The following is a 22,122-nucleotide window of genomic DNA, read 5'->3' on the forward strand; positions in this document are numbered from 1 at the left end:
CCAGAGTTAGTGTCGAAGTGTCCTTGAGCAAGACACTGAACCCCTGATTGCTCCCGATGTGCTGATTGGTGCCTTGCATGGTGTATGAATGTGTGTGTGAATGGGTGAATGTAATGCACAATCTATGTAAAGCGCCTTGGATAAAGGCGCTATATAAATGCACCATGCATTAAACACGAGTAGCTGCCATGGGTCCAAAGTTGGGTCCACCTGTGGCCCCCAAATCACACATTTTGGGCCCATTTACACTGGCAGACAAATTTAGCCCTGAATCAGATCTGTGCCACATCGAGATTGAAATCCGATTGGTTTAAATGAGTCTAACATGTCACATGACTCATTTAAACAAATCAGATTCCAATCTGGATGTGGCTCAGATCTGATTCAGGCTGGATTTGTCTGCCAGTGTAAATGGGGCACCAGTGTGACCTTCCCTATCATTAATACCAATTGCACCTTAAACTAATACTAATACTAATACTGTGTCAATTCGGATGAAAACTCTTTCATTGTTCACCGTTTGTTATGCGTTGCATTATTTTTTTATATTTGGAAAACTACTATATATGTTATCTGATCTCTTGACCCATTGTGTGCAGTTGCCTGTAGTTTTGCAACTGTAGGTGGCAGAGTCTTGCTTCAACTGTGTGCATCAGTCAGAGCAGGAAAAGCATGTCCTGCCATCTCATCTCATGTCCAGTTCCTCTAGTTCCAGCCTAAAAATAGGTGACACAAAGTGAGACATGGAATGAGGAGTGCTAGTAGAGGTGAGGTGAGTTGTCACCTCCCCAAGTCACTTATTGGAAGACTCAGAACACAGGACGTCCGTCCAACAATCGATGCAGAGGTTTTTCAGAGAGATTCTCAGCAGAGAAAGGGGGAATGCATAAGGAATTACATGGCAGCAGAAGTTGTGACAAAGCTCTCCAGCACTTGGCACTGACTTGAAAGAGAGAGAGAGGCACAGACAAGCGAGAGACAGCAATACGAATAGAGGGGGCAGAATGTGGAAAGCAGTTGTTCAAGTGTGTTTCCTGCTGAGCACGGCCAAGGAGCTGACGGGAGTTGAACGGGGAAAGAAAAGCCAGTCTGCTGTGAAAAACAACAGCCTTGCGGACAAACCTGGCAACCAGCCAATTACTCCAGCATCCTCCAGTCCTTACTTGGGTAATCTGTTGGTGATTCCTATGGACGGGAGTCACTGGGTGGACTTAAAAGCCGTTTGCCAGGAAATGGGTCGTCGAGGACACAAGGTCACCGTGTTGATACCCCAGGTCTCTCTGCGGCTGGGTCCCGGCGAACACTACACCACCGTGATATATCCTGTCCCTTATGGGCAGGCGGAGGTCGATGCCCTTTTGGGGGGGAATGCGGAAGCCATGAACAAACCTTTCATGGAGAAGATGGAACGTATTGCACACATGTCTAGTGTCATCCACGAGACGGCAAAAAGCCTGCTGTTTAACACAACGCTCATGACATATTTAGCACAGCAGGTGAGTGAGAAGGCCTACTGTATGTACAGTGTAGGTGTACAGAGTCATGCATGAATGGCACAATAGAGCGTCGCAGTCCCGCCCCCTTTCATGGCGACGCCAGGCCCAGGAAATGAATCCCAATGCATTTTTCCCATAGACATTTCAAAACGTATTTATTTAAGCGTCGTACGAAGCCAACTCGAGTCGTGACAAATCATGACAACACAAACAATATTTTGGACCAAACAAATAATAAGAAGAAAAAACACAACAAATTTGTTGTAACGTGCCGTTTTTTTTCTACTTTCTAATTCTTTGTTTGGCCCGAAAAATTGTGTTTGTTGTCATGATTTGTCACAAGAGTTGGCTTTGTCCGCGGCGTAAACGTCTTAATAAATAAATAAATACTTTCTGAAAAGTCTATGAGGAAAATGAACGGGGAATAATTTCCTGGGCCCTGGTAGGGGGCGGGACTGCGACGCTCTATACGTTCAGACCAGTGGTTTACAACCAGTGGTCCGGGGACCACCAGTGGTCCTTGAGGGGGTTCCAGGTGGTCCCCAGCTACATGATGGAGAGTTGGTAACCAAATGCACCCTCATTAGATCCTTAGCTCTTGAGTATAAATTAACTCAAGAGTTAAATTATTGTTAACTCAAGAGTTAAATTATTGTTAAACATCTGCATTAATTAATTTACAAGAAGAGGCCCGGGCGGCTGGCGTAGCCGTCTGGGCACCGTGGCTGGTAATCCAGTCTGGCAGTGTGCCGCGGGTTCGACTCCCGATCCCGACGGCCTTTACTGGGCGTCACCCCCCCCCCATCTCCCGTCAGCCCACTGTAACCTATCCCTCTATAAAAAAATTAAAAAAAAGGCGAAAGTCTACACAATTATATAGAATGTAGAATTGTTATTTTAATCAACGTTTGCCTGTTGTCTCTCCTAATGGTACGAACATCAATACAGCATGGAATTTTAGAGAAAATCTTATCCAATGACAACAAAATATTCTAAGTTCTGGTTTTAGCCAGGTGACTAAACTGTCATGAAATGCTGGAATAATGAATGGGCAAATGGGGTATGGGGTTTTCAAAAGGGTTGAAAACCCCTGCTTTAGACCCCTTTTGTACATGCTTGTGTGTGCACTCTATAGAGCGTCGCAGTCCCGCCCTCTTTCATGACGACGCCAGGCCCAGGAAATTATTCCCAAATTCGTGACAACTCATGACAACAAACACAATATTTTGAACCAAACAAATAATTACAAAGAAGAAAAACAACAAAAAAAGTGTTGTAACCTGCCATTTTTTTCTTCTTTCTAATTATTTGTTCGGCCCAAAAAATTGTGTTTGTTGTCATGATTTGTCACGACTCGGCTTTGTCCGCGGCGTAAACGTCTTTAAATAAATACTTTTTGAAATGTCTATGAGGAAAATGAACGAAGAATCATTTCCTGGGCCCTGGTAGGGGGCGGGACTGCGACGCTCTATAGAGACAGCCTGGTGACAACTATTCTTTTTTTTTTAAGATATTTTTTTGGCTTTTTCTAGGATGAAAGTAGTCTGACAGGAAATGGGGAGAGAGAGATGGGGGGGAAGACACACGGCAAAGGCCGTCGGGATCGGGAGTCGAGCCCGCGGCACGCCGTCAGGCTGGCTCAGCAGCCTAGGTGCCCCAGACGGTTGAGCTAACCGTCCGGGCCTGACAACTATTCTAAAAGAACAAATCAGCTTGATGCGGGGAGGGGGGAAATCAAACAAAAGTGTTTGTTCAAACCATGTGACTTCCATTGGAAAAGCATTGAGGCGGCCATGAAACACAGAGTTTGATATGTGTCCTGACAAATGCACCCCATCCCCCATCACACACACACACACACACACACACACACACACACACACACACACACACACACGCACACACGCACACGCACACACACCACCATCTCCTCCTCCTTCTACAGGGCTTTGATGCTGTTCTAACGAACCCTATGCTGCCAACAGGTACTCTGATAGCCAGGAAGTTGCGTGAGTTTTTCTTCTATGGGGACACACACTTGAGATGGTTTAGCTGTGTACCTCAACCCTTTCTCGCTAACAATTTATTTTCCACAATGCATTATCTTAGGTCTGCCCACCATCAATTTACTGAGAGGGATGCCGTGTGGCATGGACATGAAGTCCTCTGCCAGCCCCTCCCCTCCCTCGTATGTTCCTCGGTTCTATACCGGATTCACAGATAGAATGAACTTCAAGCAGAGGTTTCTCAACACTTTGGTGAGCATACTTCACTCGGAAACATGCAAGTGTACATGAAAACATCGCACACAATGACCTACGTTGGGCATTCAAATGCACGCTCAAACCATTCAGATTTCAGGAAAGGTGACCTAGCTGGCCACAACATCTTTTAGATTTAACATCTTTTAGATTTAGAGTTAGGCCTCATCAAGGATTCATTTAGATTAGAGGCATAGGTCGTTTCTCATTTTGTTGGGTACACTCGGACTCTGGTGTAACAGACATGACATGGGTTGTACATTGTTGTACATTGTGAGAGTTACACGCCATTACTCCATTGATCAAATTTGTCATCAGCGAATTGATGCTTTTGCTTTTCACCATTGTTAGTAAACTACATACCGTAAAGCTCAAGAGCGTGTCACTTTACTAGAACTAGGTGACATTCTGTTGATGGTCGTACCGTCATACCATACTCCATGCCCAGTCACTTGGATCAATTACTCTTCCCAAGTTAACATTCACTAAGTTTAACTAAATGTTAACGAAAAGAAGAACGCATTAAACGATTAACTAAAAGAATCATGAACAGAACAAAGATTACCCACCCACGACAGGTCACCTGGCCATCCGGCTGGTCATCGGGTAACTAAGTAAGGCTTCGGCCTTCGGGGATCCGCCGTGGCTCCCGGGCACAACGAACCCCCCTTGGCTGACAGCCTGTCACTCAAGACGGCCGTGGGCCTGCCTCTATAAGCGCAAAGGCCACGCCTCCTTGTTCTTTTGCGGCAGGATCCATAAACAAGCGTCAGGCTTCTGTAGAAAAGGAGAGGTCAGAGAGGGAGTAGGTTGAGGAATAGGGTGGGGTGGGAGGGGAGGGGTGACGAAAGTGAGAGAAACAGAGGGAGGGCCGTGGGTTAGATGGGTCTTTATAGATGGGTGGAGGTGACTGGTGACCTGATTGGAGGTGGCTTGATAGGAGGTGGAGCTAGCTGGATTGGAGGTGTGGTCCTGATCTTCAGCTATGACCCCTTTGTGTTTTAAGCATTACGTTATACTTTTAACGCTTTTTTTATGCTTTTATTGAAAAATAGCAGATCTACAAGCTCGTAGCGCGCCACCGAGTGGCGCGCTACGAGCTTGTAGGTCTGCTATTTTTTTTAAATCGTGAAAATGCGGCACAAATCTTTGAAAATTGAGACTTTTTTCTTATTTCGACGTCAGGCCTAAATGGGTTAACAATTAAATGTATCTGTCAGCTTTATATTATAATAATAATAATAATAATAATAATAATAATAATAATAATAATAATAATAATAATAATAATAATAATAATAATAATAATAATCCTTCATTTATATAGCACCTTTCAAAACAAGGTTACAAAGTGCTTCACAATAATAATAAAAACAAATGCAGTGCACACCATGAACAACAACAGTTTACAATAATAAAAATCACACCCGTGTGAACTGAGTGGTGTAAGGTTTTATATAGCATGATCAGCTGTGGTCTGACGTAATGTCTGACGTAATGAAATCACACCCGGATGTGATTTCACAACTGGCTTTTTTTGTGCAGAAAAAAATGAGCATGGTTGCTATGTTCAAAATAATTTCTGACGTAATTAAATCACACCCGGGTGAACTGGATGACCGTAGCAACCATGCTCATTTTTTCTGCACAAAAAAAGCCAGTTGTGAAATCACATCCGGGTGTGATTTCATTACGTCAGACATTACGTCAGACCACAGCTAGTCAGACCAAAGCCAGTTGTAGGAGTGGTTTACACCACTCAAAAAGAACAGGCAATGTACAGGAATGCAGTGGGACATTAGAACAATAAGGAATGTTTAGAGAACGTTTAGGCGTTAAAAGCAGCTTTATAAAAGTGAGTTTTCAGGAGGATTTGAAGCGGGGCACGGACTCTGCGAGCCTTATCTCGAGGGGGAGGGCGCTCCAGAGAGTTGGGGCTCTGAGGGCACCTTATATTGTAACATAGTCAGGTGGTCTCATATGTACAATTTACAATTTAGGCATTTAGCAGACGCTCTTAATCCAGAGCGACTTACATTAAGCAATAACAAAAAGCATGGCATACATCACATGTATAAAAAGTAGTTATCATGAATCATGCGTAAACTAAGAACGTAACAGTGGAGTATCTATGTAAACTATACATACTATAGTATATAATATATTATACATGTGTACTATAAAGTGCTATGACTACATAAAGTGCAATTCTAGAGTTGTCTACATAACAAGCTATAAGTCTGTTTAAAATACTATCTAAGTCTACATAATGTGCTATCTAAGGGGCTAGGCTAGGGCAAGTGCTACGGGCCATGGTGGAGTCTGAAGAGGTGGGTTTTCAGACTACGGCGGAAGATTGGGAGTGAGGCTGCAGTTCTGACTGCAATGGGAAGTGCATTCCATAGTTTTGGAGCCAGAAGGGAGAAGAGTTTGGGACGTGTGGAGCGTTGTCCCGGCGTTTTTAGTGAAGGTACCTCCAGCTTCCCTGCGTTGGCTGATCTGAGTGAGCGGGAGGGTTTGTAGGGTACGATCATACTTGTGAGATATGGGGGGGCCATGCCTTTGGTTGCTTTGAATGCCAGCATCAGAGTTTTGTATTCTGTGCGGGCAGCGTCCGGGAGCCAATGGAGCGAGCGGAGAAGGGGGGAGACGTGTGAGAATTTTGGTTGGTTGAAGACCAAGCGTGCTGCGGCATTTTGGATCAGTTGGAGGGGCTTAAGTGCACATGCCGGTAGGCCAGTAAGGAGGGAGTTGCAATAGTCAAGTTTTGACAAGACTGTTGTCTGGATTAGGAGCTGGGCTGACTCCTGGGTGAGGAACGGTCTAATTCGTCGTATGTTGTAGAGTGTAAACCTACAGGATCTAGTGACAGCTGTGATGTGTGTTTTGAACGAGAGCTGACTGTCCAGGACAACACCAAGGTTCCTGGCTGTCGGGACAGACTTTACCAGGGCGTTGTCTACGGAGATAGTTAGCTCCCGCATAGGGCAGGACTTAGCTGGGAAGAACAGAAGCTCAGTCTTGTCTGGGTTCAGCTTGAGGTGGTTGGAAGACATCCACTGTGAGATGTCAGCCAGGCATGCAGTGATGCGCTCTTCTACCTGGGTGGCAGAGGGGGGGAAGGATAGAAACAGTTGTGTGTCATCGGCATAGCAGTGATAGGATATATTGTGAGCAGAGATGATGGTGCCAAGGGATTTAGTGTACAGTGAGAAGAGGAGGGGACCAAGTACAGATCCCTGTGGGACCCCAGTTTGGAGGGTGCGGGGGGGTGATAGCAAACCTTTCCAAGAAACCTGGTAAGTCCGGTCAGAGAGGTAGGAGGAGAACCACTTCAGCGCCGTCCCGCCTATGCCTAGATCAGCTAGGGTGCCTAGGAGCAGCTGGTGGTTCACTGTGTCAAATGCCGCCGATAGGTCTAGGAGAATCAGGACTGCAGAGTGGGAAGCAGCCTGGGCAGCATGTAGTGCTTCTGTGACTGCGAGGAGTGCAGTTTCCGTGGAGTGTGCCTTCTTGAATCCTGACTGGTTGGGATCCAGCAGGTTGTTCTCTGAGAGATGGAGAGAAAGCTGGTTAGAGACAACACGTTCAAGGGTTTTGGAAAGAAAGGAAAGGAGTGATACCGGTCTGTAGTTCTTGACATCTGAGGGGTCAAGAGTTGGTTTTTTGAGGAGTGGTGATACCCTGGCTGACTTGAAGGCAGATGGGACGCAGCCTGAGGTTACTGAGGTGTTGATAATGGAAGTGATGAAGGGGAGCAGGTCAGGTGCGATGGTCTGGAAGATTGGAGACGGGGCGGGGTCGAGAGGACAGGTGGTAGGTCTAGTGGATGTGACTAGTTTCAGGACCTCATCTGGGGATAGAGGAGAGAAGGAGGACATGCATGGTATGTTATGGTTAGCATTGGTTGAGTCGAGTGCTTCTTTATGGGGGAGGGGGGTAAAGGAGCTACTGATATCATCAACCTTCTTTTCGAAGTAGTTGGCAAAGGCCTCCGCGGTGAGGGATGAGGGTTGAGTGGGGGGAGGGGGTTTAAGGAGGGAGGAGAAAGTGGAGAAGAGTTTCCTTGGGTTAGAAGTGCAGGATTGGATTTTGGTGTGGTAGAAGGAGGTTTTAGCGGTGGTTAGTGAGAGGGAGAAGGCAGAGAGGAGTGAGTGAAAGTGGGAGAGATCATCTGGTAGCTTTGTCTTGTGCCACTTCCTTTCAGCTGCCCTGAGAGGTGTTCGTTCAGATCTGAGGGTTTCAGATAACCAGGGGGCCGGTGGGGATGAGCGAGCTGGCCTGGTCGAGAGAGGGCAGTGTTGGTCAAATGCAGATGAGATAGAGGAGAGGAAGGATGTGGTTGCGGGGTCGGGTGAGAGAGAGAGGAAGGACTCTAGGGAGGGTAGAGAGGAGAGAATAGAGGATGAGAGGGAGGAGGGGTTTAGGGACTTGAGATTGCGTCGGGTGGTGACGGTCGGAGGGTGAGTAGGTTTAGGTGGGAGAGTAGAGAGAGAGAGGGAGAAGGTTATGAAGTGGTGGTCAGACCTAATTAAGGGAGTAACAGAGAGTGTGGAGGGGGAGCAGGCTCTGCAGAACACGAGGTCCAAAACATTACCAGCCTTGTGAGTGGGAGGGGAGGGAGAAAGGGAGAGGTCAAACGAGGATAGGAGGGACGTAACGGGAAGATACTTCTCTGCCGTAGGTAGGTTAAAGTCACCCAGTAGAATCAGGGGGGTGCCATCCTCCGGAAACGAGCTGATCAGAGAGTCTAGTTCTTCCAGGAAGTTCCCAAGGGTTCCTGGGGGGCGATAGAGCACAATGAGGGTGAGGGGGACTGGTTGTGATATTGAGATAGCATGAAATTCACATGTGGTGAGAGAAAGGTGAGAGAGATTTAAGACACGGAAATTCCATTTCGGGGACATGAGTATCCCTGTACCACCCCCCCTACCTGTTGAGCGAGGGGTGTGTGTGAATTTGTGTGAAACAGAGAGGGCGGCGGGGGTAGCTGTGTTATCAGGGGTAATCCAGGTTTCGGTTAGAGCAAGGAAATGCAGAGACTTGAGGGTGGCGTGGGCTGAGATAAATTCAGGCATTTCCTCTTTGGTAGCTGCGTGGCAGTTCCAAAGGCCTCCCTCCACCACAATGTGGTGACTGGGTGAACGAGCTGGGTATATGAGATTTGAGGGATTTCTGTGGCGGGGGAAGTAGTGACTAGGACGGCATGAAAAGGGCAGGATAGGGATGGTGGGAAAACACATAGTACACAGATAAATAAAAATAAGAAATAAGCGTAATAATAGTAAGAAATAATAATAATAATAGTAAGAAGAAGAAGAAGATTGATACAAAACCCTGGGAGGCTGCCTCCTTCGTTAGATGTGTCTGGATGTCCGGGTCTTTGGCTTGGGCACCAGGCTAAAGTGGTCGTTGGTTAGCCGGAATGAGTGTCTATAAAGCAGAGGCGTATCTACAATAAGGTGAGGGCAGGCGTCCGCCTGTCCAAATCCATTTCTGCCTGGCCAAAATCCATACAATGAGAAAAAAAGAAGACAAAAACAAGACCTGAGAACTATTAATGGACAGATGATTGGCCGTTGCAGTAGAGCGCGACCCTCAATCACCCATTGGAATGTAAATGCATGCCTTTCAGCCTTTGTATCCTACTCGTCTGGCAGGTATAGCTCTTTGAAAACCTTTAGTGCTACGATTGTGCGCGGGGGGACGACAATTAACACATGATCTTGCCTGCCCAAAACGTAATTCCTCGATACGCCACTGCTATAAAGAACTGGACAATGAGCATGTTTTGTATACAGATTATTTGCTGTGATACCAGTGATTTTAAACATAAATTCATGATTTTGGTCCAACAGATTAGCTTCCTGGAGCCATTGATGTGTAAAGTGATGTACTGGAATTTTGACAAGTTAGCCGTCGAGTTCCTGGGAGAACAAACTACTATAGCTGACATTCTGAGAGACTCTGCTATCTGGCTCATTAGGTAACATGTTTAACCCATTCTGGGTGGGAACCCCTTTTGGTGTTAGCATTATGTTATGCTTTAGCTATTGAAAAATAGCAGATATACAAGCTCATAGCGCGCCACCGAGTGGCGCGCTACGAGCTTGTAGATCTGCTATTTTTGAAAAATCGAAGAACGACTGACATAGAAATCAGAAAACTGTCAGAATGTAGAAGACATTTTTAGAATCTGATCTCAGGTGATAATGGATACAGATTATTCTCTCTCTCTCTCACACACACACAAACACACACGAAATATGTTTGTGATCCACTGTATACAGGACTGACTTCACGCTGGACCACCCACGGCCTCTCATGCCCAACGTGGTGCTGGTGGGAGGGATGAACTGTGACCTGAGGAACCCTCTACCTGAGGTGAGGACCTATGTTTGTGTCTCACACATGAAAAATCACACCTGTGTGAACTGAGTGGTGTAAGGTCTTATATAGACTGATCAGCTGTGGTCTGACGTAATGTCTGACGTAATGAAATCACACCCGTGTGAACTGGGTGACCATAGCAACCGTGCTCATTTTTTGAGCACAGACAGACAGACAGACTAACAAAGCCAGTCGTAGGAGTGGTTTACACCACTCAAAAATGGAAGATACAGTATACCGAAGAATATAAATACACTGAAAGAGGGGACAACAAATATAGAAAGACAGTTGACGTGGAAGTGAATGATTAGAGAGAGACGCTATCCGTCCACCTACTGTATTGCGTTTGGTTGTGCAGGACCTCGAGACGTGGGTGTCAGGAGATGATGGTTTTTTGGTGTTCACCCTCGGCGCCATGGTGGCATCTCTGCCAAAAGAGATAACTGTTGTCTTTCTGGAAGCCTTCAGAAAGATCCCACAGAAGGTAAAGACACTTGCAAAGTAAATAGTGTAACTTGTGTAACAGGAGTGACCAAGAAATTATTATTACAGTGTTTTATAACCTCCTCTGGTTAAATATAACCTGTAATCCTCTGTATATATTACAGGTTGTATGGCGATGGGTTGGCCAAATTCCTGACAACGTCCCGGAAAATGTCAAGATGATGAAATGGGTACCACAGAATGACCTACTAGGTACTGTGACACACCACTGCAACTCTGGAAGAATGTAATGTCAGATGCAATCAATGCTCCCAGTCTTCAACCCGACTAAAGCAATAATAATGAGCATAGCTGCCATGATTACGCACCGCCATTCCGAACCACCGCAGAGCAAACAGTGCTTATATCTGAGTATTGGGGTGGCAGTGGCTCAGGAGGTATAGAGGATAGAGCAGCCGGATGGGAACCGTGAGGTTCCCAGTTCGATCCCTGTGGGCTCCCCCAGAGTTAGTGTCTTAGTGTCCTGGAGCAAGACACTGAGGGCAGTATTATGCGTGTCTTAAGTACCTGGTCTTATTACTTAACTTAAGACCTGGAGGCGTGACCAATGCCATTTGGCTATTCTGAGTGGCCAAACAGCATTGACCACGCCTCCAGGTCTTAAGTTAAGTAATAAGACCTGGTACTTAAGACACGCATAATACTGCCCTGAATCCCTAAATGGTCCCGATGTGCAGGTTGGTGCCTTGCGTGGTTTCCTCCACCATCAGTGTATGAATGTGTGTGTGTGTGTGTGTGTGTGTGTGTGTGTGTGTGTGTGTGTGTGTGTGTGTGTGTGTGTGTGTGTGTGTGTGTGTGTGTGTGTGTGTGTGTGTGTGTGAATGTAATGCACAATCTTATGTAAAGCTCCTTGATAAATGCACCATTTACCATTGAATGATCTATTATCTAGTTACTAGTAGTCTGTTCATATGATATACAATGCATGTGTGTGTGTGTGTGTGTGTGTGTCTGCGTGCGTGTGACCCATGTGTGTGTGTGTGTGTGCGCACCCGACTGTGCGTGCATTTGTTAGCACACCCTGGAGTCCGGGCTTTCATCACTCACGCCGGCTCACACGGTCTCTATGAGGGAGTGTGTCATGCCGTTCCCATGGTGATGTTGCCGATCAGCGCAGAACAGCCGGACAACGCTCAGCGGATGGCGAGCAGGGGAGTGGGCGTGGTTTTGGACATACAGACCGTCACTGTGGAACAACTCCTCAAGAGTCTAAGTGATATCATGCACAACACCAGGTGAGGAGGGGGCATATGTCAGGTCACTGACAAAAATAAATGTCTTATTGCACGTGATTGTTGAGAAAATGTAAAATCACGAAACCTTGAAAAGTGGAACAATAGTGTACCACACACACACACACACACACACACACACACACACACACACACACACACACACACACACACACACACACAACTATACTACTGTAGGAGGACATCAACATTTTAGGACGGCACTTGAAAATAGCCGAACAATAGCCAGATCTACAAGCTTACAACGTGTCACAGCGTAACACATTGTGATCTTGTGGATCAGCTATTATTCAGCGTGTGACATTGCCACACAACTGAGTAGAACATATGGAAAACTTCCAACCTAAACCCCTAAACCTAACCTCTAAATTACTCATCCCTAGTTAGTTAGTTGCTGCAGGTTATTGAGCTCTTCAGTGTGGTCAGCCAAGCTGTCGCGCCGCAGCACGTCTACATAGGTGGTACGCTTCTTTCCCCTCCTGGCTTTGCCCTGGGTTGGCTCCCATAGAGTCAATTTACTTGCCTCAAGTTCTGGGTGCCTGACGCAGTGCCCTGCCAGCCTCATCCTTCTCTCTGACTTTGTCCGTGACCCGTGGTAGGTCCCCATAATCCCTACATGTTCTATTTGTCAAAGTATCACTAAAACGTCTTTTTTAAACACATTTTTCTTGTGAGGGCGACCCGGAAAACGGTTCTCACAAACAATGTCTAATAGTGAACAATAGTGTAAAATAATAACACAACTTTTACTGAAATGATTGAAACTCACCTAAACCTATGCATCTGCAGGTACAAGAAGAACGTGGAGACGCTCTCCTCCCTCCATAAGGATCGTCCCATAGCCTCCTTTGACCTGTCTTTGTACTGGATAGAGTTTGTGATGCGGCACAAAGGAGCAGACCATCTCAAAACGGCATCCCATCATCTCAACTGGTTCCAGTACCACAGCCTGGACGTCCTTGCAGTGCTGGGTGTCGTGGCGATGGTTGGCCTCACGGTGACACTGACATGCATGAGGTGGTGCCTGGGTAGACTCTTAAGGAAAAGGAAGAGAGATTAGGTCTTAACCCATTGAAGGCCTGATGTCGAAATTTAAAAAATGTCCTCTACATTCTGAAATACCTATGTTTCTGTATCAGTGGTGCTCAATATTTCATGTCAAGGACCCCAAAAGTATATGTAATTGGCCATCGACCCCCCATCTGAAAATATGTTATTCCAGGAACCCCTCAGAAGCAAAGATTTGAGTTAAAACGTTCGTTCTGAAAGAATATATATTCAAAGATTTGCGCCACATTTTCACGATTTTTCCGCTATGAGCTTGTAGATCTGCTATTTTCAAAAGCTAAAGTGTAACATAATGCTTGAAACACCAAGAGGGGTTCCCGCCCAGAATGGGTTGGGAAGGAAGAGTGCCCCCCTATACGTCTTGCGTTGTTAAAATGAAATAATTTTTGTTTAAAACAGCAGATCTACAGGCTTGTGTTTTGTGATCTTGTAGATATATTGTTTTAGTTTTTTTCTTTTATCATCAACACAATACAACACAATACAAGACATAACACAACATAACACAATACAAGACAGTTACTTAAAAAAACCTAACAACAATGTGTATAAAAACAACAATGAAGAAGCAAAGAAAATAAAAGAGAAAAGAATAATTCCAAGTGGTACAGGGTTGTGAAATGCATGTGTGCAAGTGAAGGTGGGTTCTGGCCTATACACAGAATCAACTGCGCTCTTCCATATAATCCAAAAAGGGGGTCCATACCTCTACGAATACATCTGCCTTATTTTGTATTTCATATTTAAGTCTCTCCCGTGGTAATAGTGACATTATTTGGGCCGTCCACATATGTTCTGAAGGTATGTCATCTGTCTTCCATAAAATTAAGATACATTTCTTTGCCAAGAATCTAAATAGATCAAATAGTTTCCTATGAGCAGAGCTCATATTTACATTTGGGTCTGCCCCCAAGAGATATAACAGAGGAGATTTCCTCAATTTTAACTTAAAGGGGAAAACCACCCATTTTCAACATTTTACTATGTCATTAATATACCTTAGAGCTGTTGTGTGGAAATAATAAAAAAGTCCCCCCATTTTGTGTTTCCTAGAACTGTAATTATGAAAAGAATCATTAACATGGTGAAACACATCTTGATGACATCATCAAGATGTGTTTCACCATGTTAATGATTTTTTTCAGACCTCTAGTTCTAGGAAACACAGAATGGGGGAACTTTTTTATTATTTCCACACAACAGCTCTAAGGTACATTAATGACATAGTAAAATGTTGAAAATGAGTGGAATGCCCCTTTAAGGATTTTTTCCATTTGATCGTGAATTGTTTGCCAAACTGATTTTGAAGTTAAATTAAAATATTTTGCTGGTGAACCCCTGAAACCCCCTCAAGGACCCGACTTAGAGAACAACTGACTTCAAGGGCTTTACTAGTAGTTTAATTTGGATTTCTAGCCAGAGATCGCTCATCTTCAACAGTTTGTGTACATACAGTGCATGTATGCAGTGTATAACATACTTTTTAACCCATTCAGGCCTGACGTCGAAATTTAAAAAAAAAAGTTTTCTAAATCATGACAATTTTCGGAAAGATTTGAGGCACATTCTAACGACTTTTTCAAAAATAGCAGACCTACAAGTTCATAGCGCGCCACTCGGTGGCGCGCTATGAGCTTGTAGATCTGCTATTTTTCAATAGCTAAATTATAACAATGTTTAAAACACCAAAAGGGGTTCCCGCCCCAAAATGGGTTAATGGTTAATGTGGTTAAACGCTAACGTGACATGGATGCGTTCCAGGTCTCAATGGGTTAATAGTAGATGTGTTGTAAATGTTTTATCATTCACCGTTATTCATGTTGAAACGATTTGGAAAAAACATTCAGAATTTAAAATTGCTAAGAACGTGCAATACACTATTTTGAAATATGCGGTCCATTTTATCCATCCATTCAAACGGATGGACAAAAATCTTCATGACGCTTTATTGAATGTGGACAAAATGTAAACAATATCAGCAGTTCTTACAATTTACAATTTAGGCATTTAGCAGACGCTCTTAATCCAGAGCGACTTACATTAAGCAATAACAAAAAAGCATGGCATACATCACATATATTATCATGAAACATGCGTAAGCTAAGAACGTAACAGTGGAGTATCTATGTAAACTATACATACTATACTATATTATATATTATACATGTGTACTATAAAGTGTTTTACTACATAAAATGCAATTCTAGTGCTGTCTACATAACATGCTATAAGTCTGTTTAAAATACTATCTAAGTCTACATAAAGTGCTATCTAAGGGGCTAGGCTAGGGCAAGTGCTACGGGCCATGGTGGAGTCTGAAGAGGTGCGTTTTCAGACTACGGCGGAAGATTGGGAGTGAGGCTGCAGTTCTGATTGTGATGGGAAGTGCATTCCATAGTTTTGGAGCCAGAAGGGAGAAGAGTTTGGGACGTGTGGAGCGTTGTCCCTGCGTTTTTAGTGAAGGTACTTCCAGCTTCCCTGCGTTGGCTGATCTGAGTGCGCAGGAGGGTTTGTAGGGTACGATCATACTTGTAAGATATGGGGGAGCCATGCCTTTGGTTGCTTTGAATGCCAGCATCAGAGTTTTGTATTCTGTGCGGGCAGCGAACGGGAGCCAATGGAGGGAGCGGAGAAGGGGGGAGACGTGTGAGAATTTTGGATGGTTGAAGACCAAGCGAGCTGCGGCATTTTGGATCAGTTGGAGGGGCTTAAGTGCACATGCCGGTAGGACAGTAAATAGGGAGTTACAATAGTCAAGTTTTGACAAGACTGTTGTCTGGATTAGGAGCTGGGCTGACTCCTGGGTGAGGAACGGTCTAATTCATCGTATGTTATAGAGTGTAAACCTACAGGATCGAGTGACAGCTGTGATGTGTGTTTTGAACGAGAGCTGACTGTCCAGGACAACACCAAGGTTCCTGGCTGTCGGGACAGACTTTACCAGGGCGTTGTCAACGGAGATAGTTAGCTCCCGCATAGGGCAGGACTTAGCTGGGAAGAACAGAAGCTCAGTCTTGTCTGGGTTCAGCTTGAGGTGGTTGGTAGACATCCACTGTGAGATGTCAGCCAGGCATGCAGTGATGCGCTCTTCCACCTGGGTGGCAGAGGGGGGGGGGGGGGGGGGGGGGGATAGAAACAGTTGTGTGTCATCGGCATAGCAGTGATAGGATATATTGTGAGCCGAGATGATAGTGCCAAGGGATTTAGTGTATTGAGAAAAGGAGGGGACCAAGTACAGATCCCTGTGGGACCCCAGTTTGGAGGCTACGGGGGGATGATAACAAACCTTTCCAAGAAACCTGGTTGGTCCGGTCAGAGAGGTAGGAGAACCACTTCAGCACCGTCCCGCCGATGCCTAGATCAGCTAGGGTGTCTAGGAGCAGCTGGTGGTTCACTGTGTCAAATGCCGCCGATAGGTCTAGGAGAATCAGGACTGCAGAGTGGGAAGCAGCCTGGGCAGCATGTAGTGCTTCTGTGACTGCGAGGAGTGCAGTTTCCGTGGAGTGTGCCTTCTTGAATCCTGACTGGTTGGGATCCAATATCTAAAGCAGTTCTTGTCAGCAAACGAAACATACTATGGAGTATAAATTAGACTTTATACCTTATCATTGTTTTACTGGACCTTATCGTTGTTATAATTCGCTAATAGTTGCTTATAAAATTGGTTGTCTAATGCTAATAATTTCAATGCACTTCTAAGCAACAACCAAAGTCAGCTGAATGCCATAAATGTTTGTGATGAAACAATCTGTACAATCAAGCCATCTCTCAATTTGAGCTAAATTAACAGAATAATAAAAAGGTACCTATTGAAACTCATTTCAAAGTGAATCATTTCTGTTACCCCATAGACACAAGAGCATAACCCTGTTGGGTGCGTAGCCTTAGTCCGACGTCCCAATAATCCGACACTCATAAATCCAACTACCCAATATTCAGACCATGGAGCCCCATAAACTAACCCTACCCCCTAACCACGGGTGAGTCTTAGGGCAGATTCACAGAGACCATTTGATTAAAACGGTTCCCGAATACGATTGCCTGGTTGCCGCTGGCCACGATTCACATTGGCCTTGATTCTTCCGCACCCAAGTACACTTCATTCAACTGTATTCAATGCTTTCACATTGCATCGATCCGTATCCGAGTACACTTCAATCGGTCCCCTCCCGAGACTACCTCCATGTGGTTGGGTGATCCGCTCCCGGGAACGGTACGCAGCATTCACACTACCACAACATCTGCCAAGTGGTCCCGAGTGCGCAACCGGGACCATAGTGTGAATCTGGATGTCGGACTAACCCTGCCCTCCCAAACCTGTTCACCTTGCTTAGGCACAGTACAAGAAAGAAACAACCACATGGAATGACATTCAAAAAAAGACTTTTAATTTAGAGAATACAGAATATACATAATTAGTTTGGAATCTGGCATGGTGTGGTCTGCGGTCCGAGGGAGAGTTTGACATCAGTGGTCGGCGTCGCTCTTCTTCGGTGTGAACAGGGCGTACTCGACAGCCAGGGCGACCGTGAAGGCAGCGAAGCCCCACTTGAATCCTTTGAACAACACGTCTGAGAAGGTCACTGCACGCGCAAAGCCACCCATGTATCTCCATGCTTCGTTACTGCAGAGAGAGAGAGAGAGAGAGAGAGAGTACAAGAAAAGAGCGACAGGAGGAAACAAGAGACAAGAGTAGGGATGTTAATTGTTAATCATCGATTAATCGATCGTTTAGAAATTCTTCAATTAAACAAAACCGTTAACAATTAATCGAAAATTCGACAGTTGTATCATTGTGAAGTTTTCTGTGAATGTTATGCTGTTCGTGTCCGGGTAGCTCAGTCGGTAGAGCTCTCACCATTGGACCACAAGTTCATGTGTTCGATCCCGGGCACCGCCAACTCAGCGTATGAGTAGCACGGCTTGGGTGCGGCAAGTCGTGCGGGAAGTACTGGGAGCTGATGGTAGGTGTGGCGCTCAGGAGAAGTAGTCCGCACACTGTTTCTTAGCTCCCACAGGAATTTTATTAAATTAGAAGGATGACAACGTTTCGACCCCTTGTGGGCCTTGAGGCTCCACCTCAGCAATCCATCTCCCAGGGGTCTAGCGCATTGTAACGGGGATAGACTCCTGCGTGATACCGACAATAAGGCTCTCCCGACCTACTTCGCGGGGCTCTCCCCCCACCACATTGGTAGCCACAGGAACATCTCTGCTTTTGCATGTGATGTGACAGACAAGACAATGCACTTTTCATTTTATTCCTCATACAAAGATGACATTGCCTGGCCCTGTAGCTCAAGGAATTAAGGAATATAAAATAACTTTTGTATTCTATCTGTATATCAGCAAAATGTTGATTTTTATGTTAGACATTGAGGGAAATTAAGATTCTCAGATTTAAAAAATCAAAAACACTGCTTATTAACTAACCGGTTCGATAATCGATAAGGTAGTCAATTATAATTAATGAATTAACCGATAATTCCCATTCCTACATAAGAGGATGCATGTTGAAAATAAATCAATGTTTTCTCTGTCATGTTGATCACTCCTCTGTTCTGAAGCAACTCATCTCACTCTAAGCAAGGTGACCCACAATGCATCATTTGTGATAGATTTACAGACATGCCATGATAATGTAGTTCCACTGCGGAACTGTTGCCTACACTTGTCAATCACAGACGGTTTTAAACACCTACTGTAGTCAGGGCATCGTCATTATAATAGGTGAACATTCCCATTTTCCCCCCACGTTTTTGCCTCCTTTTTAGGCATTCCAAGTTGTTGAAACCCTCTAACAACCAGTCTATGGGTATGTCCTAGGCCAGGGGTTCTCAACCCGTGGGTCGCGACCCCTCGGGGGGGGTCGCCAAATTATTTTAGGGGGTCCCCAAATTATTTTCAAAAAAAAAGAAAAAAAAAAAAATCGTGAAAATAATTTTATTTTCACGATTTTTCAAAAATAGCAGACCTACAAGCTCGTAGCGCGCCACTCGGTGGCGCGCTATGAGCTTGTAGATCTGCTATTTTTCAATAGCTAAATTATAACAATGCTTAAAACACCAAAAGGGGTTCCCGCCCAAAATGGTTTAAGGTTATTGTAGCAGTCAATTTATATTGGGGGTCGGAAGGGGGCGGGGCGGGGGTCCCGAGACATTGCCAAAGCATTTCCGGGGGTCCCCGGCCAAAAACGTTGAGAACCCCTGTCCTAGGCTGCCAAATATAAAAACTAATAGTCTACTCTGCACCTATAGCCCACCTCTGAAATGCTATGTAGAAGTGGTTGGTATGTAATGACCGTAGTGATAAAGGTTTCCTCTAGGCTAGGGTCAAAGGTGCAGGCCATCTCTAATAAAGACATTTCTCTGGACTCTTCATCAACCACAATCTATTAGCAGTCACATGTCTGGGTTATTACCACAGAGATGAAGCATGGGTGGAATGTCACCGCAATGTTTGTACAATGTACATTCTCACTGAAGATATTTTTATATGTCTTCGCTATGAGTTTCACGTCTGTCATGACGTGCTATATACATTCCTTTGTATACATAGCAGCCATTCAGCATGTGTGACAGTGTTTCATTTAAAAAGGGGCTTCTTAAACAATGCGCGGGTACCCGATGCTAGAGTTTCAGTAACCTGTTCCGTGGTGTGGTGCAGTGCAAGCAATAGGGGAACCTGGGTGGTAAGGAGGGAACCAAATCATCTCAGCATCTCAAATCTGAACCTACTACATTAGGGCAAGTGACATTTTTTGAAATGAAAGGTTAAATCACTACAGAGGGGAGACCCCTCCTGTCTCTCCAGCTCTTTAAACAGTAAATACATGTTCAGGTAGGTGACAAAATGTCAGCCAATCAGGAGAAAGTAGCCATTTATCAGCTAAAATGTGTTCCAGTTCCAATTTTGTCTGCTCATTTGTTTGTGTCATCACTTACAAACAATTCCACTTGTTTCTGTATTGTATCTGTATCCTTCTGCCTTCCGCCGCAGTCTGAAAACACACCTCTACCTCGACCTCCTACAGGTGTATGCATAGGCTCAACTTATGTAACTTAAATAGCACTTTGCGTAGACATAGCACTATATAGTGCATAGTCTGTATACACATAGTTTCCTTAGATAGATATTCCACTGTTAGGTTCTTAAGCTTACTGTAAATCACTCTGGATTAAGAGCGTCTGCTAAATGCCTAAATTGTATCCTGAGTCAGGATACAGCGTTCTCTTTCGTGACTGGATAAAATTGGTAACCCGACCTGAAAATGTATTTTGTTTAATAAAAAGCTGTACTGGAGACACGAATCATGTTACTGAACAAACACTCTATACAGTATAGCAATCTATCACAGTATAAAGATTTTTAACTTATGTTAACCAAAGAAAATTACCCTTACCTTTAACAAAGGTAGTTACAATGGGGTGTGGTTGTTAGGATGCTAAGAGCATACCTCTTTTTTGAGGGGCGCTAGCCCCTCCTATATACAGCTTTTGTCCAAACATGTCTCAATATTTGCCATCGACAATGAAAGGAGAAATTAGGTCAAATGTCCGCCAAATATGACGTACATTTGTGGCAACACAAAGCACCCCTCACTTTACACGGGATATATATATATATATATGTAACGCCCGGGATTTTAACTCGGGTCTCCCGTGTGAATGTCCAACATCTTAACCACTAGACCAAAGGGATATCCCTTTGGACCGGGGTAGATATTAGACCTTTGAGTCACTCTGCTATCACAGACACAGATTACTGACCGTGCCCATGGGTCTTTAAGGCCCCTGGCCTTCAGCCTCTGCTGTGTGAACTCCATTGGCGTTCCCTCCACCTTCCACTGCCTCCAGTCTGGCAGCGGCGCCTTGTCGTGTCCGTGGTCACCTCCCATACTGTTAACAGATGGACCAATGCTTTATTATGTACAGTACAAGCAGGCTTAAACACACATATGTGAAGTACAGTACAGTAGTTACATGTGACGTGTACAGTTTGTGTTAAAGGGGGTGTCAGGTGATTTTTGTTGAAAAGGGAAAGCTCTGATATTCCAATACTATTCTTATCGTGTTTGTTCAGTAAGATTATTAAAAGGGCTGGAGAGATGGCCTCTCATAAATAAATGTATGTTTCCATCATATAAATGAGTACTAATCAAAAAGAAAAATATGGACAGTAATCAGCTGATGGGGGGGGGGGGGGGGGGGTATGGTGAAATAGGTGAATGGTGATTGGCTTGTTTTTGTTTTACAGGGGCCAGTTCCGAATCGCAGCCACCTGTAACTTAAGTGCTCTTTTAGGTCCTGTATATTCAATTCACTATACATACATACATACCAACGTAAGGTATTGTGTAAATTGTTGTCAGCAAATACAGATCACTCCATAAATCATGAATGTCTCGTAACATGCCAATGAATCGTTCATTGCGTTGGTGCTACTGTTGTCAGCTAACACTTTCAATCAGTAATTGATTTATCATTCACTATTAGTTCGAACGTGGAAAACAGTGACAGAAACGACATACAACTATAAATGATGAGGCTGACCAGCACACACATATTTACTACATATTGAGAAAACACTGTAACATTACCTAAATGATTTGTTGTTGTGACCTCTGTAGCAGCAAAGTAGCAAGACAAGCCGTTTTACGACGATCGAGGTTGCTCTACGGCAAGCTGGCTGCTTCTTCTTCTTCTTTCCGGTTTTTTGGCGGTTGGCAAACCTTTCAAGGTGCATTACCGCCACCAGCTGGACTGTGCAAACCAATAAAATAAACCAAAACTCCTACATTCTATTCACCAAGTGGGTATTTCTTATGTACTTAATAATATAATGGTAGACTTTGCCTGCTGCTTTTCCTAGAAGACCTGACAATGTAAAATCTTGATGTTTAACCTTTTTCAACAGGCGATATATATATAACGGATTCCTCTTACTACTGTACTTCCTACAATGCAGAAGTACATGCTCTATTGTTTCTTCAAGCCTGGCTACGGCAAACAAACTGGACAAAATATCAGTCGGAACTCGGAACGAACGACACGGCCGGCGCTCACAGTCACAGCACACACAGCAGTGCTTCTCAATTTAATTTCAAGGATCCCTAGGCTCTGAGTGTTACAGTTACCCGATATATTATAG

At 44.6% G+C, this 22,122-nt stretch overlaps 2 protein-coding genes across 2 annotated transcripts; one reads left to right on the forward strand and one right to left on the reverse strand.

Moving 5' to 3' along the window:
- Positions 1–1,004: 1,004 nt before the first annotated feature.
- On the forward strand, positions 1,005–12,964 carry LOC306943013 (UDP-glucuronosyltransferase-like; the record flags this gene model as incomplete). Its single annotated transcript, XM_079529218.1, has 9 exons — positions 1,005–1,496; positions 3,442–3,505; positions 3,606–3,754; positions 9,616–9,743; positions 10,048–10,141; positions 10,506–10,631; positions 10,756–10,843; positions 11,667–11,886; positions 12,694–12,964. The coding sequence occupies 9 exons, from the start codon at positions 1,005–1,007 to the stop codon at positions 12,962–12,964; spliced, it is 1,632 nt and encodes a 543-aa protein (XP_079385344.1).
- A 4,374-nt stretch (positions 12,965–17,338) lies between these two features.
- LOC306921115 (NADH dehydrogenase [ubiquinone] 1 beta subcomplex subunit 3-like) lies at positions 17,339–21,730 on the reverse strand. The gene is made up of 3 exons (XM_079498230.1): positions 21,572–21,730; positions 20,742–20,870; positions 17,339–17,596 (listed from the first exon to the last, which is right to left on the reverse strand). The coding sequence occupies exons 1-3, from the start codon at positions 21,715–21,717 to the stop codon at positions 17,440–17,442; spliced, it is 432 nt and encodes a 143-aa protein (XP_079354356.1). The 5' UTR covers positions 21,718–21,730; the 3' UTR covers positions 17,339–17,439.
- Between the last annotated feature and the right edge of the window lie 392 nt (positions 21,731–22,122).

This window comes from Electrona antarctica (genome assembly GCF_951216825.1).
Source record: "Electrona antarctica genome assembly, chromosome: 1".
NCBI lineage: Eukaryota > Metazoa > Chordata > Actinopteri > Myctophiformes > Myctophidae > Electrona > Electrona antarctica.

Bases quoted from the DNA above. Each gene is read 5' to 3' on its own strand.
- LOC306921115 (XM_079498230.1), bottom strand. From the start codon at position 21,717: ATGCACCTTGAAAGGTTTGCCAACCGCCAAAAAACCGGAAAGAAGAAG. The intron at 20,871-21,571 runs GTAATGTTACAG...ATCTGTTAACAG, and splicing joins CACAACAACAAATCATTTAG to TATGGGAGGTGACCACGGAC. The intron at 17,597-20,741 runs GTCAGTAATCTG...CTCTCTCTGCAG, and splicing joins CTTAAAGACCCATGGGCACG to TAACGAAGCATGGAGATACA.